This window comes from Pteropus medius, unplaced genomic scaffold (genome assembly GCF_902729225.1).
Source record: "Pteropus medius unplaced genomic scaffold, Ma_sr-lr_union100, whole genome shotgun sequence".
Lineage (NCBI taxonomy): Eukaryota > Metazoa > Chordata > Mammalia > Chiroptera > Pteropodidae > Pteropus > Pteropus medius.
The window spans coordinates 17,469,081-17,486,938 of NW_024349802.1; the positions used below are offsets into that span (position 1 = coordinate 17,469,081).

The window sequence follows — 17,858 nt, forward strand, 5'->3', positions numbered from 1 at the left end:
CTTATTAGTTTTTTGTGTCTAAATGTAGACTAAAACATTACACTCAATGGAGTCACATGTTAGCACAGTGCAAACCAGTTTTGCAATTAGTATTTACTTAGCAACCGCTGAAAGCAGTTTCTAAAAATACCTACCTTCCCCCTTTCTTCCAGTCCTAAATATCTAATGTACTTTATCACCACTTAAGATCTGTGTCACTGTCCACTGGCAGAGAACGAATGGATGACTGCTTGGCATCCCACAGAAATTGTTTCCAATCGTTATTCAAACTATTCTACTTCTCTGAAATCAGTAACACTGTAGACTTAATATGGCAATATTGAGAAAGGCTACATTTTTCTACCTAGACATTCTACTCCATCAATGACATTATCAGGCTATGAAATATAAAAGTACTATTCATGGGCGGGGGGGAGAAAACCCTTTCAGTGAAAACATTAGTATATTTTAACCTATATAAACCTGGGTACATGGAAATACATCAAAATCGTAAAGTCGCAACCATAAGCAAAAATAACTTGATCAAATTTTATATCTAGCAGAATGCAATTTTTTTTAATGCATTCTGCTCCTGAATATTAAGATATGGATATCTTAATCCAATACCAACAATTGTAATCAACATTTTTAAGCTGATTAAAAAAACAATTTTAATTTTTAACTGTTTTTAGTAGTAAAACTGGCTGACTTTATCAACACAGATGAGGTACTTGGTGATAACTAGGTAAAGGTTGGCTGACAAATGCAGTATATAAAATAATTGCTTTGTTTTAGTGGCGAGTGCCACTACAAGTTTTTTAAATATGTGACAGTACCATTTGGCCCAGGTTCCAATCCTGGTTGTGGGAACATGAACACAACCATACATCTTTTTGGGCTTCATTTTCACCAACTCATCTCCAATAGGCTGAAGAAAACAAACTCTAGTATTTGGTCCTAAGTGTGGACTCCACTAACGGCCAATCAGCTGAGTGGTTAACTTATTTATGAAAACCCTCCCACCACATATCATTTTGGATCCTAACGCCTCCTCGGCTCCCATACCATTTGATATTTGTTTAAGATACAATGAATTATTTTGAAAAGGGAAGTTCTCATTTAAGAAACCAAGAGACCTTAAGTACCTCCTCCAATCCTGTGCTTGTGTCCTCAAATATAAAATGTAGACAGGACTTACCTCATGGGAAGCTGAGAATTAGGCAAATACATACATGTAAAGCACTCAAAGTGCCTGGCACACAGCACTCCATAAGTGTTAGTTACTGTTACCAATCTGAGTTTAAAATGGTGATAAAAATAAAAAGGGGAGGAATATCATGGCTCAACAATATAAAAGCTAAAGGAAATTAAGTTTAGGGTCCTGGCTCTGAATAACTTACCAACCTGTCTTACCATAACAGTAAGTTTCATGTAATTATGAGGATTAAATGAGATGACGTACATAACTTTAAGAACCTTAAAGTCCTATATGGACTCAAATTCCTTAATCCTGTGAAACTTAGTACTGTAACCTTTAAAAGGGGATAATGTTACCTTTCCGACTAAGAATGAGGATCAAAAAATGTTAATATTTTCTAACTGTTCAGCCAAGTAATTTTAAGTCCCCCAATAAGTAATGTGTACTTTTAAGACAATGTAAATGTTCTGCTTATCAAACTTGTACTAGCTACTTTAACAAAATCATTTTCTAAAATATTTTTACTTTTATTAGCTGACATTCTACTTTAAGGAAGTTTTCCCTTCTCTCCATTTTTTTATATAAATATAGAAATCAAGGATTCTCACTGAGTTATGCTGCTATCACTATTTCAATAGTGTATCCTGTACAGATTTGGCTAGTACGAACCCTGTATTTCGAGATTTCCGTTCTTCTCGGCACAAGAGAACGTTCCAGGTTAATCTTGTACCTTCTATGCCCCAGGCCTAAACTCAGACATTTCCCCAAGGAGCATCGTTCCTTTCTGAATTCCCTGTAGCTGGCTGGTATAGCTCCTGACAATCTAAAATCGATTTGGAAGGTACACTGTGATACCAAAACAGCTCAGTTCATTTCTTCAAATTCTGCCTGCCTGGGGTGATAAATGACTAGATAAAATAGAAAATCCTGAATTTAAATATCAGATAAATAACTATGATTTATACACTCTGGTTGGCTGCCTCACTATGAAGGACTTAGATCTACTGGTCTCGTAAAGACTTTCTTCACCCCCATTTTTTCTACTCATGCAGAAATCATCCAAGTCAGGTGCTTTGACTCAGGTCTTGGGTAGTAGTGACACCATTTAACTCAACACTGCTCCCAATACTTAAATAATTAATATTACAAACATTTCTTCATAATTTTGATGCTACAAGATAGGCAGTAGTAGGAGTTCCTCAAAACAAAACAAAAACCAAAAACAAAAAACCCCACAACTCTTCAAGGGATCTGGCTTGACGAACATAAAAGGTAGAATGAATCAATTCACCCCACCAGGCTGAAAAGGAGCAGAGATCAAATAAAAGAAATAAGTAGGAATCCAGGTCTCCCAAACTTGATGAATCTGTGGCCTCATTATAGAATTCTAGCCACTGTGGGTCCACAGTCTCAAGCAAAAGACACAAAATAATTGACCAACAGCTTGAAACGTGTCTTGGACAGCTAGTTACTCTAATGTTGCTCAACATTTTCATTACACTTTTGCAACTATACTCAATGGGTCTAACAAGTCATTTCAGAAAACATTTTCTCTTCAACTATATACTGACTGATAATTAAATACAGAATGCACAGCCTGATGACATCAACTTACACTCGATTCACCACCATCTTTGGCCATTTCAGAGGTATATAAAGTCTGTTATCACTAAACATATTCCAGAGAAGTGGAAAAATTTTAGGACGAGGTCCCCAAAATATGAGTAATAGCAATATGATTAAAGTAAGTTTAGTCTCACAAAGTCATTTTAACGGGACAGCACATCTGAGATAAATTCTTTTATGTGTTTGTTACACTTTATCACACATAGACCCACTCGCATCTTGGTCACATGGTCATCGATGTTTAAAAACTAACAGAAAAAGCCTAAAATATTGCTACATATCAGTTTGGCTCAGAAAGTCAAATACCTCACAGACCGCTGAATTTTCAGGAACTGAGCTGAATATGTCTAAACCACATCTTCTTGCAATTCCCATGGTTCATTCTAGTCAAGTTAAAAGAACTCATTCTCAATAGGTATTTCAGCAAATGTTAGGGGAAACTAGCTTGTTGCCTTGGGTTCTAAAATCCTTGTTTGGTACTCTTATTATAATGAAATTAAAATTAAGTATATAATTATTACAGTATACTCTGCTTAAAACATGTAATAGTATTGCAAGGGCTAGCAGAAATAGGAAAATCTCTTACTTAATATTTGATGAAAAGTAATAGTAAAAGCAAACCTCCGAAATTCCATTTATAGGCCATAGGAGCATGAGCACAACCATATGGGAGGAGATAACCAGTCTCTCCCTTTACATATATTTTTTTATTTTCTTGTTATACCTTCCCAAAACAGAGACATTCAACAGTAGTTAGAATGGCCATCTCCCAACATTTAAAAAAACTGCACCCCCAAATGGGTAAACAAAGTAAAGAGTAGTAACCTAGAGTTCAGCTGAGTAAGCCACTGCGGAGCCTTAAGTGGTGAGGTCTTCCAATTTCTGAGTGATGTGTCTTCAACTTGTATCATCATTTTAGTGGAAAAACATAATTTAATTTTGGTGAAATGAGATTCATCTCCCGACAGGATTAGTAACAGCATTCACTGAATTTCACATTCTTCTTTTGTGAACTGTGAAGAAAATGAATGGTAGCTAGAAGATCAATGGGATTCCAGCTCCAGCTGTAGATGGAATGACGATATACCAGGACAAAAACACCTATATTTTGATTTACAAAGCTAACAGCAGTTATAAATCTGCAACTTAATTACAGACCAACTACACCACAACCTTTTCAAATGGCAAAAATACAAAAAAGTTAAGTGTTACAAAAATATTTCAGAAAAAGTGCATAGTCTAAGTGCATAGTAAATAAAAGCACTGAAAAATATCTTGCTAGAGGGAGTTCAGCTTGGAAAAGTTATTACCAAAGCTAAACATTTTTTTTACACAAACTATACTTAAAAATAGCTTTATGAGACTGATTTCTGGCTAAAAGTATCAAAGGGTTTATTAGTCAAGAAACAAATACCTTAACTGACATGGGTGGATAGGGAAAAAACAAAGCTGCCTACCCCAAAAGTTCATACTCATTAAGATTTCTGCAGCATGATGGCGCTAATTTATCCTTTAATGGCAGAATGTGGTAATCATGGAATTAATTATTGCTAATGTAGTTGTCAAATAAAAAAAAGAAAAATTAAGCTTGACACAATCTGACCAAACACGTGTCAATTTACAATTTCAAGGTTATAGGTTATTTTACAAAATACCTACATTTACACAATAGGCTCCCGGCAGCATTTTCAGACGAAAGTTTTAATTTATCCTGACATGCTATAAGTGAATAAATTATACTATTAAAAAAAAGCATTGTTAATAAACCTTTTTCTTGGGTCAGAAAGAAGAGTGGCATATCAGACTGAGAGAAGCGCAGATAACTTACAGAAATGGGTGGGCTAGGGCATAGGGAAGGTCAGCAAGCACATGAACCTGAATGGTGTGATGTTCTCCAAGGCTGGGAGTCAATCTGCTCAAAGCCAATTGAGGGAACTTAAAAACTTCATTTTGTAGTTAAACCCTTTAACACTTTCATTCTTATTCAAAATCAGTCCAGCTGTTAGTCTGAAGCTGCAGGAGTTATAATAATACTAAGTCCTGGCAGATGCAGCACTTAGTATTTATGCCTGCAAGTCATTAAAAAATAATAATAATGCCTTTCCCCTTCAGACAAAAAACAATTTTTTAAATAAAAAAATCTGAGGAAAAGTTATAACACTAAACCTAAAATGATTTGCAAAGGAGTATTATGTAACAAATGGCTTGAAGTAGTCTATTAAAAAATTGGGGAGATTTGATTTCATAGTGAGTCAGCAAGGCATTTTTTTGTTGTTAAAAAAAAAATCTCATTTCCTTACAGAAACAGTTTTTAGTTTTTAATGAACTTGTAAACAAAAAAAGCTCCCATTTCAAAATAAAAACAAAATCCCAGATCATATAGATGTTTACAGTGATTACATTTATCTAAGCAACATACATACATGTTCAGTTTTAAGATGTTAACTAAATTTCTGTGACAAATATGCTTTTTTTTTTAATATCAAGAACATTATAGAGTTAATGCAGAGTCCTAAGGATAATCTAGTAGTCACTAAGTTTTTCTTAAGTCTTCACTTTAGATGCTGTTATTTCTAGCACAGGTAAGCAGGCAGTCTTTCGTATGCTCAAAACACTGGAATCTTTGGTTGCTACCATTATCAGCTGGCTTGCAAACAAGAAGCCAACCATTTTAAGAATGTTTTAAGTGAACAACTTGCAAACCCCAGGATGGATAGATAAACCCTAAGAATGCACAATTGTGAGCATTTACAACCATCACAACTGTGGCTGAAGACTGTTCATGCCGTTCTTCTGAAATGAGATCTCAAAGCAGTATAGTTCAAAATAAAAGATTTTAACAAAAAATTGGCATATGCACAATTTCTCCACCAATTTGTATGTGTCAACCATTTAGTTAACTTTTCCACTTGAAAAAATGCAATAGAAAACTGGACACCATGTTTCACTATCTCAGTTAATATTCACAATTACAGCGGCTACAACTCGGGACATAGCATCACCAGTGCTGCCCAGAGCCAGTTTATACTGAAATTAAGTTCTTTACACCAAGTAAATGGTTGTCCACAACCACTGGCTAGTGTACATATGAACTAAAATTTCTAGATTTGGGGAGAAACAAATGCTGCTCCGATCATCTGCACTGCTTCTTCTGTTCTTCGATTCATGCTTAGAAACCTGTTTTTAAAAAATCAAAACAGAAAAAAACGTTAAAATTCCAAGGCAAAAATTTTTTTTTTAAAAAACTACACCCAAAATAAAGAAATTGGGTGGATTTGGGACAGTAATTATTTTAGAATAGTGACTAATGTGATTTCCATCTATTTGAAAATCATTAGCTCAGTTTTGTTTTTGTTTTTCTTTTAAACAGAAAAACAAGAAAATTCTCTTCTGGATACTTCTAGGTAGGAGAAGTATAACAGTGAATTAAAGCCTCCCAGTCGGCATACTATTCTCAAGCTAGAGAGTTATTGTTAATTCCAATAAGCCTGTTTTACTTAGTTATGTATTTCTAGTACCTAGAACATATTATGTGTCCAACTATTTGTTAAACGAATGAAAAATAGATTGCCTGGCTTTAACAACTAGACCATACAGTTCTAATCATTCTATGAGCAGAACTTTTCTGCCCATTATTTCTGATATGAATAAGGAACAGTTACGTTTTAATAAATGTATTCAAGACATAATTATCTGAGTTACTCCACTGACCACAAAAAACTGGTATGTTTTTATACAGAAACTTCAGATCTATAAAAATTCCTTTACCTCCATCAGTTGCATTGAAAAGTTTAGGCTTTATCACTGATTTGAAAATGTAAACAAAATACTTTTTTGGCTTTATTTACTTCTCAAGGCTTCCCACCCTGCAAATGCTCTCCTCCTCAGCCTAAAGATTCCACGTTTTAATAGAAGAATTCAGGCAAATAATAGCTGCATGCTTTATCTATGGCTGAAAATATTACCTACAAATTTAACCTGTGGCTTTGAGAGAAAAATATGCCCATCTTTCAGGAATAGCATGAAAATCCTATCGGCACCTTCTGGTTTCCTTTAAGGCATCAGTGCCCCTTGGTACACCCCCTTCCAAACTCTTACAGCCAATATTTTAGCCCACTCTGACCTCACACTTCTTTAGCACAAATCATGTTTTTATCAATTACAAACTGCTCCTTTCTGGGTACTTCTCAAACATTTGTTGGACTATCTCCAGAGGCCTTTGTGGGATAAAATATTTCCACAATTAGTTTTCATGCATATATGCCTTTTTTTCAAATACCAAACATTAATATATCATTTGTTGGCAAATATTTCCTCACTTGTTAGCTAGACATTCTTTCATTTGAAGGCTGAAAGTCACTTTCATTCCATAAATATACTGGGCTAAGACCCCAGGACAAGATGTAGTGCTGTACTTTGTTGCTCCACAGTGCCTAACACCAGAGAAGGTATAGAAGAGACCTTCGCTGCCTGTCCCAAGTACTACGTTCATAAAGCAAATGACAAAAATGAAAGATAACAAAAATCTGACTACATTCTGTAATTAATCCAACTTTAAAAACATAGAAATTTTAAAGTAAATTAAAACTATGGATTAGCTGAATAGAAATAACCCTTATCCTGATGGGCATTTGGTTTCAAGTACTGCAATTATTCTTAAATAAGACAAAGAGAAATGTTTTCACAACTACTAAAATTTCTGGGTTTTCATTTACCAAAACTTGTGTACGCAATTTCATTATACTGAAATAACTATTACACTGAATATCCAAATAGCTTTAAAATGGAAACCACTGTCACTAACAAACTAAAATGTGGAAATATAAGTTACACTGGCAGTCAAAATAGTAGAAATCTGTTGTGTAGGGATAAGAATTATACCTAGGTAAGAATTTTATCTGTTCATCTTTAATCTGATATTTGAGGAATTGCTGAGTCAACTAATGATTTACAATTGTTTACGGACTGGTTAAAGGCTAGCCTAACGATATTCCTGGCAGAATACAGCAGCCGAATCCAGATTTTATTCTTCAGATCGTCCAGTGTGCTATGATACTTCACACCCAGGGATCAATGTTTCTCCAGTGAATTATCCTAAGATGTCAGTGATGTTAAAAATCACAATAGAAGCATTCAGCATGATTTCGACATTCGGTCTTCAAGTGCTAAGCAAGCATTCTTCTCTCCAGTGTGCATTAGTCCTTGGTTTTTATCTTGAACTTTAGGTGGTATCTCCTGGCTTCTAAAAGTCCAAAAACCCATCTTCACTGCAACAACAGTTAAAATAAGAAATGGATTCCTTTGTTCCTAAAAAAAAAAAGGAAAAAAAAAAGTTAAAACAGGGTTTGAGGATCAATGTGACAGATTCAGGAGTAAATAGCTACATTTAAATTTCTTTTCAAATCTGCAAAAGGAAAAAAAATGTTCACTTTTATATAACTAACCAGGAGATTCTATCCTTCAATCTGAAAGTTAATGTATGCTCCTATTTGTGAATTAACTTCAGATGGCCGTAATTTTTTTTTTGACAGAACCACAAATTAGTTCAAAGGGATATTTACATAATAGTGAGGTTTAAAAGTCTGTGATGAGCTTTTGAAATGTAGAATTGTTTCACAGCATAAGACAAAACATTTTAAATTAAAATTTTAAATATATTTATATTCATCACTATGCAATGCAGTTGGTAAGATATAACTTTTTTAAAAAAGTAATTTTAAATATAACATTTATATTCATCACTTTGTAATGCCTTTTATATAAATCAACCTTTCCTATAACATGCTTGTGTGGTTTTTTGGTCACACAGAATCAGAATAAAGCTTAGAAAATTTGAATCAGATTGACAGTATAAATAGTTGAAGAAAAACAAAGAAACCTACAACTCTTCCTTCTCCACAGAAAAGTATTAAATTAGGAAAGATAAAGGAAATAGATTTTATTTTTATCACTACAAATAAGATAAATGACAACTTAAGTATAGCAGGTAGACATCATCCCTAAACGGCATTTAAAAAAAAAAACAAAAACAAAAACCCAGACTGATGATCCGATTTCTTTTGTCTTCCCTATTACAGAATTCATTCTGCTACAGATCTGAGGTTGTTGAATTTTAAAATACCTGTTACAACTGATTCCTTCCCCAACTGGTAGATGGTCTGCATTATACACGACTGAGTCACAGCAACACTGAACTCTTCTAGGTCTTCTGGACTGTTGTATTATCCAGACAATATGAAAAGTTTGATAGGTTCAGCAGCCTTGGAGACGTGGACTTCAGATCATCCACAAATCAATTCTTGCACACTCATCTTCATTTCTTGTAGGTTTTTTTAGTTCTTTTCTCTCCAGCTTTATTGTCCACAGTGAAAAAAAGCTGACAAAAATTTCAACAAGCCAGATGCAGCTCCCTTTGAACTGAGTGTATTCAGAGCAGATCAGTCTCTCCAGATATTTCAAGGTCTTCCCCTGTGATTTAGGTTACGTTGCTGAGTGATCAGCCACGTTCCTAGCAGCAATTGGTGAAGTCAGAAAAAGTTAAGCTAGACATAAAAGGTGGTGAAGCCTGGTAAATACTGGAAGGTAATTCAAGGAAGACCATGGGCATGGTAGGATAATGTGATGGAAAACGATTTCTAATTTCTTGAATGTCAACAATTTGACATCGAGGTACTTTTATTATGATAAAATTATTAGTATTTATGACTAGAGTAGTGAACAGATGTGTCAAGATGATCAGAATAGTAAACTTATGTGAGGATCCACCTTCAGTTTCACTACCTTCTGAAATTCTCCCCATCTTTGCCCTTAACTAAAGAAATGATGAACTTTAATTGGATTGTGAATGTACTAAAAACATCTTTTTCCTTTACTACTTCTTAAATGTCTTTTAAAAAGTACTTTTAGAATAATCACATATAGTTGAAGAAAAGGGAATGAAATGGATTTGAAAGTGTATCAGATGTGAATCTTCTTTTTCTCCTTAATATGTAAATAAACAATAATTATAATCGTGTGATACCTAGGCAATGAAAACTAGTACAGATAGATAGATCATAGCGGGCACTAGGAGAAACAACTTGTTTCTTATTCTTAGTTTTTTGATGGGCTCTGGAATAGAACATTTCAAAAGATCTTTTCTTTAGAAAGTAATTAGGATAGGAGCCTATTACATATAATAAGCCCATCTTAGCTGAACTGAGCTAGACTTTAAAGAGTGTTTGCATATTTTCAGTGAACTGCTTAAACAAATTATAGCTTTCTATGAAAGAAACATTAGGTACAGATTTTCAAAAATAAAAATAATCACATAAAAAAATACTAGTGAATGCCACTACTTGAGGAATTTTTTCCAGGAACAGACATTCCTGCAATATAGAAATCTACTTGCTGAAGATTCATTTAAGAAACTGAATTCTCTGATATGGAAACCTCTGAAAGTATAATTCTGTGAATAACAAATGATATGATTATTTAAACAGCACTTTCTAAAATTGTAACTAGAAAAATGCAATATGGTGTTTTCAACATCACCGAAAGGATTTCTTGGAACCAATAAATCATTAAACTGCATGAGCTCTTCCTTGAATAAAAAACTGTAGTGAACCCTAAGAGAGTATGCTTTTGAACACTCTTACTACTTAGAGACTGACCCAGATAAGGGGCTTGGGGTAAAGGTTAGAGGAATTGGTTCCCCACACCTATTTCATGTCACCATCAAACTTGCTAAAACTTTCATGGCTTTATATACAGGAGGTTTTCTGTAATATCTGTTTGGAGCACTAAGACCTATATCTAAAATAAATATGTTTTCAAGAAGTCAAAGATCAAAAGTAATTTTGTTGTTTTTATTCTGTGGAGTAGCATGTTTTAGTTGCAAGCAATATTTTGCTTGGAGCATCTGGATGTGCGTATCTGAAAGCAGTCGGTCAACGATATGTGATGTGTTTTACGAAAAGTCCAAATTTCAAAAATTTAAAAGTTCGTGTTTATGTAACAATGTATAACCTCTGTTATCTAATAATGCTATATAGATTTTCATAAAATTTTAAGTTGCTTTTATGAAAAATAGCTATGATACAAAGTAAGGATTAAACTTAAGTTTAATTACAATTTTTTCCCCCAAGGAAACATACTAACTCAGTGGGTCCAACTTCTCATCTTTAGGACCTAGATAAGGCAGGACAAAAATTCTGCTTGTTTATTGAGTAAGAGATACAGTAAACTAACAATGGAACTAGCTCAAAATAAGGTATAATTCTTTCTGAAGGCTGCTGAATGCCTGAAGTGGAATGTTCTAGGTCAGCTAAGATTTCAATCTAATTTTAGTTCTAGAAACTGCAACTCATGATGATCCTATTATCCCAGCTAGCTTTAAGCAAAAATTGGTTTCATTTCGTGAGAAAAAGCAAATATACTACAAGTGTCAAGTATAACAAGTCCTCAGTTTAGTCCTCTCGGTTGTCTTACCTATATAGGAGGACCGTTTCTCCTACCTTCTTGGCACTGATGAGTTATATAATGATTAAATCACTCAAAAGGAGCAATTAAGTCCCAACTGAGATGCACGGGCAGAGTACTGGGCAAGCATTAGTGTGTGCTATCCTGAGCTGAAATTTCATCATCTAAGAACCCCCACTACATTAAACCTTCAACTGTGAATCCTTCTCAAATACAGAAACATGAAGGCATCTCAACTTTATTTCTAAAAGATGAGCTGCTGGGATGAGGATGACATCAGTTAATAATACTTCTTGAAAGTATTCTCAGATTAGAGCTTATTTTTAAAATAACTATTTATAAAATAGTTAAAATACAAAATTGAAAATAAGGACCAAAGAAGACCAAGTTCAGACTAGAGCAGTCATTCAGAAATTAAATAATTAGAAACTAAATAATTAAAAACCAAACCTTACCTGCCCACCACTTCCAGAAAGCAGGCAGGTTTCAGGAGAAAAGCCCCAGAAAGGGGAAAAGAAAACAAAAGACATGAAATACAGGAGTTGAACTGTATGGCAACGGTGATAAGATATGGAGCCGTGCCCTAACAGTTCTACTCCTTATAGCACCGAGAGTGCTAGAGAAAAGATAGAAAAGAAACATTTATTTCAATGGCATTTGCCCCAGTTTTTTTTCCAATTTGCAAGGCCTCAAACTGCAGAATTCAATTCCACATTGGATCCCTAGACTCTGTTTTAGCAAGATTTAAAAAAACAAAGCCAAAAACAAAAGAATCATTTTTTTTTGAAATAAACATATGTAGTTAAATAGCAACTAAAAGAAAGATCTGCTTTTTTGACTAGGAACACTGTCAAGCTTTTCAGTTATTTGAGTATTTAAGAGCTTAAACAAGATGCTCTACGACTGAGAAGACAGATACTATTGGGGCAATGCCAAACTCACCTCTTGAAATTACATCATGTTCACAATTTTCCATTTTAAATACTAAAGCATTAACATGCAGAAAAAATTCTTAACACTGTTAGTCTGAAAGTCAAGACATCATGGCTAACCGGATTCATTATTAAAAATCAACAAGTGTTAGGTCTAGGATTTTGGATTGATTGATTATACCATATTCCCAACACCAAATGTTTACTTTGGAAAGGGTTAATGAATGAGTAAAAAAGATGCAGTTGTTAAAAATGACCCAAAATCCCAAGAGAAATGATATAATATACACACATATATGTATATACAAATATATATACATATATATATGAACAAGGACATTTGGGTTTAAAGTTAGTAGTCAAATTTTCCAAGGACGTCTTTTTTTAAAAACATAGAGCCAAATTTTTATGTATTTTAAAACCACCTCCTCGATCTAACACTGTTAGAAATGAATGAATTACCCAATTTTGTGTTCAATTTTTTTTCCCTGTAACGTCACTTGGTTCTTGGCTACTAACCTTTCATGTTACTCTTGGTTTTGTCAGTTTGCTTGCCTGTGGGGGTTTGGGCCTGCTGACCCTGCCCACTTGAAGAGGCTGCCTGCTGTGCTGCTTTCTGCTTTAACATTGTCCAATCAAATGTGTAGTCATATTGGTGGTTCAGGGTCCTGGAAAATAAAAAAAATTTATGTTAATCCCTTAATAAGACTAATTTAACACACTACTGAGCTTTTAAGACAGTGAGAGTATTTTTTAAGGATTTGAATATTTTCTCTTAAGTGTGGCAGCTCTTCAAAGATTTCTTCTCCAATAGATGATGTTCAGCTATTCAGGGGGAGTGGTAATCACAATAGGAGGTACCTTCTAAAACCAAATCAGAGTAGGAATGGGACTGTAAGTTTGTGAGGTGGATAGCTATACTGGTGACTTGCAAAGACTTTTCTGGGGTTAGAGGATTACCTCCAATTTGTATTCTCTTCCCACTAAGATTCTGAACCGCGTGTACTCTATTCTTCCCCCTTTCGAGACCAATTCTGGGGTACACCTAGGGAACCCTAGAGTTTGAGCCTGCCTCCACAGTAGCAAAGACTCCATGACTGCTTGATATTTTAATTGCTTTTCATTTTGGTACTGAATAAGGTTCTGTACCAAAGTTAGAGAGTTCCAAGGGCTACCGACAGTCACTTAGATCTAATACGAAATGCAATTATTGTGGAAAAGTTAGATTCTAGTTTAAGTTTGATTCAACTGTTTCTCCCAAACTAATATAATTTCGAGCACATTTGCACTACAAATGGAAAAGCCAAACTTACAGTTCCTTAAAATTTTATTCATATTGGCTAGATGCACTTTAAGTTGCCACTTGTCAGAATAGATACGCTGGGTGGATTTAACTAATTCCCCTCACTGGAGTTTACAGTCTTAAAACACCTTAAAAACTGACCTGAAAAGAATGCGGAATAGCTGCCTCAGATACATGTAATCCGGGGCTTCCTCAAAGCGCAGCCCACGACAATAGTTTAAGTACATGGCAAATTCTGCAGGAAACCCCTACAAGTTCAAGAGTTAGAACACAATGTAAAAAAACAAAAACCTCATTTCAAGATAGAAAAGTAAATGTATTTAAATACAAGCAAAAAATGTACTTGAGGAGAGTGTTTTAACTACTTTACTGGAAGATGTGAGAACTAAAATCTGACCGATATCCTCATAAATTTATAATATCATTTAATATTGGTAGAGGAAATATGTATCTTTTTACTACAGTCTTATGTTCCTAAATTATTTAGATATTTTATCAATGTCTAATAATTTGATGGCAACAATAAAGAAATGATAAAATGGAGGCCAGCAATGTTCTTTGCCAGAACAGGACAACGAACGAGCTTTCCTCCCAACTCTGCAATTACTTTCTTTTTTATATTAGTAGTACCCATTCCTACATAAACAGAAAAGTAAAATCATCAAGGGTGGAAACATACAAGGCAACCACTGTTGGGATACAGATCAATTCAATGCTTCATCTTATAGACTTGGTTTGTCCATAACTGTTATCATAGTGCATATATAATACATTGTTTTGTTCCATTAACATTATATTACAAGCATCCTTTTGTTATTTTCAACCTCTTCCTAAGCTTCTGGACGGCGGCATAATAGTCAACCTAATGAATACATCACAAATGTTTCCCTATAATTAGGCATTTAGAAGATTCCAATTTTTCTCTATTATAAATACTAATAAGTATATCTGTGGGCATAAACTTTTTCCATGTTGCTTCCTAGAAAACATCTCAAAGATGTATATGAATATTTTTGAGACTGCAGATATATGAACGTTATTGAGACTGAAGATATTAATCACCAAAAGTATTTTGCCATCAGGAATGTACATAGGCAAAGCAGTAAAACAAAAATCACTACCTCTCAACTTGAGTCAATGTGAATGTAAAGGGAGGTAAGTTAAAAGAGGCAATCGCTTCCCACGACCTTATGATTTTAAGGAATTTCTCACATCGAGATCAAGGTATAATAGAATGAATATATTTGCAACATTTATTTTTACTGATTGTACTGATATAAACAGTTTTAATTTTTACAGAGTACTTTTATGCTATTTTATTTTTTGGGTGACCATCTGAAACTAAAGCCATAAATATATACTGTACAGTTTTGTTTTTTAAAACTCTTAATAAGAGTTTAAAAATTTTTAATACACATTCACGGTCTATGTTAATGGTAAGTAGCAATTACCAAATTTGCTTTTAAAGGTATTACAGATGGAGTTGAACACCACGACTGAGGGTCAATTAGTACACTTCATGTGTTGCCACCTTATGAAAACAGGCAAAACCTCAACAAGAGAACTACCAGTATCATAAGCATTACAGATGAGAAATAAGAAGTACACAACTGGACCATGAGACTGAACACATTCTCACTACTTTACAATAACATCTAATACTTCTGTGTTCTCTGTACCCTGAATCAAATATATGTAGCTAATCCAAAAAGATATAGTTTACAATTCCTAGATAAAAATTAAGAAGTGACACACCAGCACAGAATGTTACTAAATCTTGTCTTTTCCTGTAAAAATGGCCAACTTTTCTGATAAGCCAAATGAATCTTTCCATTGCATGGAAATAGGAGTATATAGAAAACATGATGTTTTACTTCCTGAAGTATATAGATTTTAAAATTATTTGGGTGGATTATAACATATGGACATTTTATTCATTAACCTAAAATGTATTTCCTAATTTAAATCCCAAAGAGTCTCAGAAAAGATCAGTCTCCCACCCGACTCCCTCCTTTATTATAGATATGTAGGAAAGGGGAATGCAAATTTGTGGATGGGGAGACGCATAAAAACATCACCATTTTCCCCTTCCACAAAGTACTATTTTCAACTCATGCTGATTTCTACTTTCTATTGCCCAACTATGTTAATTATATACTGCTTTCTAATTATTTCAGGTATGTAATTGTTGTCTCAAAGATGACCATGTGGTCTTCTTTCTATGGAAGACCATGGTTATTCATCATGGCATAAACATCTCTCCATTCTCAACTCACATGCCTCTCTATGAAATCTGAGAGTCTGGAGGTATGAGTCTGATTAAAGCTGTCATCTACACCATCAGACATGTGCTATTTATATTTTAGATTGTTCTGATCTGCCTGCCTCTGTTTCCCTACTCCCTGATATACCAATTGCTGGTATCCTTTCTTTTCTGGCACCGGCTTAGGGATAAGAATACTTTAAATTTAATTTTTTCATAAATTGCTGAGGTTCATTTAGGACAGTTTACCTGCAGGACAGTTTACCTGCCCCCTTATAGTTTCCCTTTAATTTTTAACAGATGATAGAGCTCAAACAAACCAGAAACAATAAAAAACTTATTTAAAATGTCATATGTTCAAGCCATTCTTAAAGATACTTATCAAATCAAAAATTATCAATAAGTAAATTTAAAATGGTAAATAACTAGCTCCTAAAAGGATGTTTTTTAAGTTCCAGGGCTGGCAAGCAGATTAGATTATATTATATTTTTTCAATCGTGCACACCTACCTTACATAAAACTTCAACAGGAGTGGACATCTTCTTTTCACTAATCTTTTCATATTTTTGTTTCTTTGTTGCAGCCTGTGGAATATAAGAATCAAACCACATACTCAATACTACTGAGAAGAGCCTTATTAGTTTAACACATTAGATATAAATATAAACTTGAGTTTCAAGAGAAATTAGAACCTAGAATAAAAAAGAAATCAAAGTATACTACATCTAAAATTTTTTCCCCTCAATTGTTAACTTTTTACATGAGTTTCGACTTCAATAACATTTTTAGCTATTAGGAAAGGGTGGATCTGACAGGAACATCAAGATATATGATTTAAGTAAAAATGGGAGGAGTAAAATTTGAAATGAGTTTTCTTAACCCATATTCAACCCAAGGGCAAAGGTCCTAAGCAGATCAATACCAAAAAAATGTGCCCATCATCAGTGACATTAATAACTGGTGTTAAGTCAAAATATTTTTCAAAAAAATAATATTCATATTAAATAAAGCTACACACACAAGCACTGAGCAATTTGCCTGGCTTATAGACATCAAAAAATACAGGGACTATTTTCCTTTACAAAACCAAGAGAATATAAAAACAGCCATTAAATTTGAGGACACAGTGACTTATCATTAACATAGGAAAACTCACAAAAGCAATGGTGAAACTCCTTGTTAACAGAAAATTTAAAGATAATTAAATAATAGAATTATTATTTCTGGATAAACCAGTTTTATTGTACACAAAAGTATATATTTTCAACATAATGGCAACACGCCCAAATCTGAAAGCCTTCACCTAATTTCCTAGCCCATGTCAACTTCCATTCAGATAAAGCTACTGGTTACCATACCAATGGGTATCTGCTGTTTCCCAAAAAATTGTTCTTCCTGCATGTCTGTGGGAGTCTATTAACTTAATTCTTACTGACGTAATCATATTTCATTTTCCTAATACAAGGTAAAATAAAGTTAATTTACTTTTTAAAAACCTCACATTTGAAAGGGACCTTAAAGATTATCTCCAATATACATTTCTATTCTTAGAACAAAACCAAACAACTGGTAGAGCAAGTCTGATTTACCTTTAGTCCTTGCCATGGCAGGCTGGTTCTATTAAAATACATCAAAACATATCCTAATGATTCCATGTCATCTCGGCGACTAGAAAAGAAAATGTAAATTTATGAGCTGAAATTATTATGAAAAATATGTGAAAGAAAGGCATGTACACAAGAAGGAATTTTCTCAAGCAAGGAGAGTGAGCAATTTTGTGTCTTGTGCAAGAAGGTACTTAGTTAAGGCAATAAAAAAGTTCAAAATGGGTTACTTCTAAATAAAACTATCTCGCAGGATCCAAAATTGTAAAATCTAACACAGCCATGCAACTTAATTTTTAAAGAGCAAAAAGGATTTAGCTAAATAACTTTCCAAATAAAGTTAAGGAAGATGGAAGAACCAAAGAACAGGATACTTGTAAATTTTATAGAAGCTCATTAAAAATAACTTTAGGGATGCTGAACTAAAAATTAACATCTTAAACCTAAGTAAACATCTGTATGGATGGACGGATGGGGACACACACACACACA

General features: G+C 33.9%; 1 protein-coding gene across 7 annotated transcripts in view; it reads right to left on the minus strand.

The window, feature by feature from the left end:
• Window positions 1-3,425: 3,425 nt before the first annotated feature.
• Window positions 3,426-17,858, minus strand: part of CSNK1A1 (casein kinase 1 alpha 1) — a 41,644-nt gene continuing 27,211 nt past the window's right edge. For 2 of the 7 annotated variants that reach the window (XR_005647311.1, XR_005647313.1), the window contains 6 exons: window positions 17,352-17,430; window positions 16,272-16,346; window positions 13,640-13,746; window positions 12,715-12,863; window positions 7,685-8,110; window positions 3,426-5,980 (listed from right to left, as the gene is read on the minus strand). Coding sequence is in view for 4 of the 7 variants with exons in the window: in XM_039836507.1 (XP_039692441.1) it covers window positions 5,973-5,980; window positions 12,715-12,863; window positions 13,640-13,746; window positions 16,272-16,346; window positions 17,352-17,430 (418 nt within the window). In the remaining 3 variants the exon portion in view is untranslated. The remainder of the gene's footprint in view (window positions 5,981-7,684; window positions 8,111-12,714; window positions 12,864-13,639; window positions 13,747-16,271; window positions 16,347-17,351; window positions 17,431-17,858) is intronic. The other 5 variants (XM_039836507.1, XM_039836509.1, XM_039836508.1 and 2 more) reach the window with 3 other exon arrangements.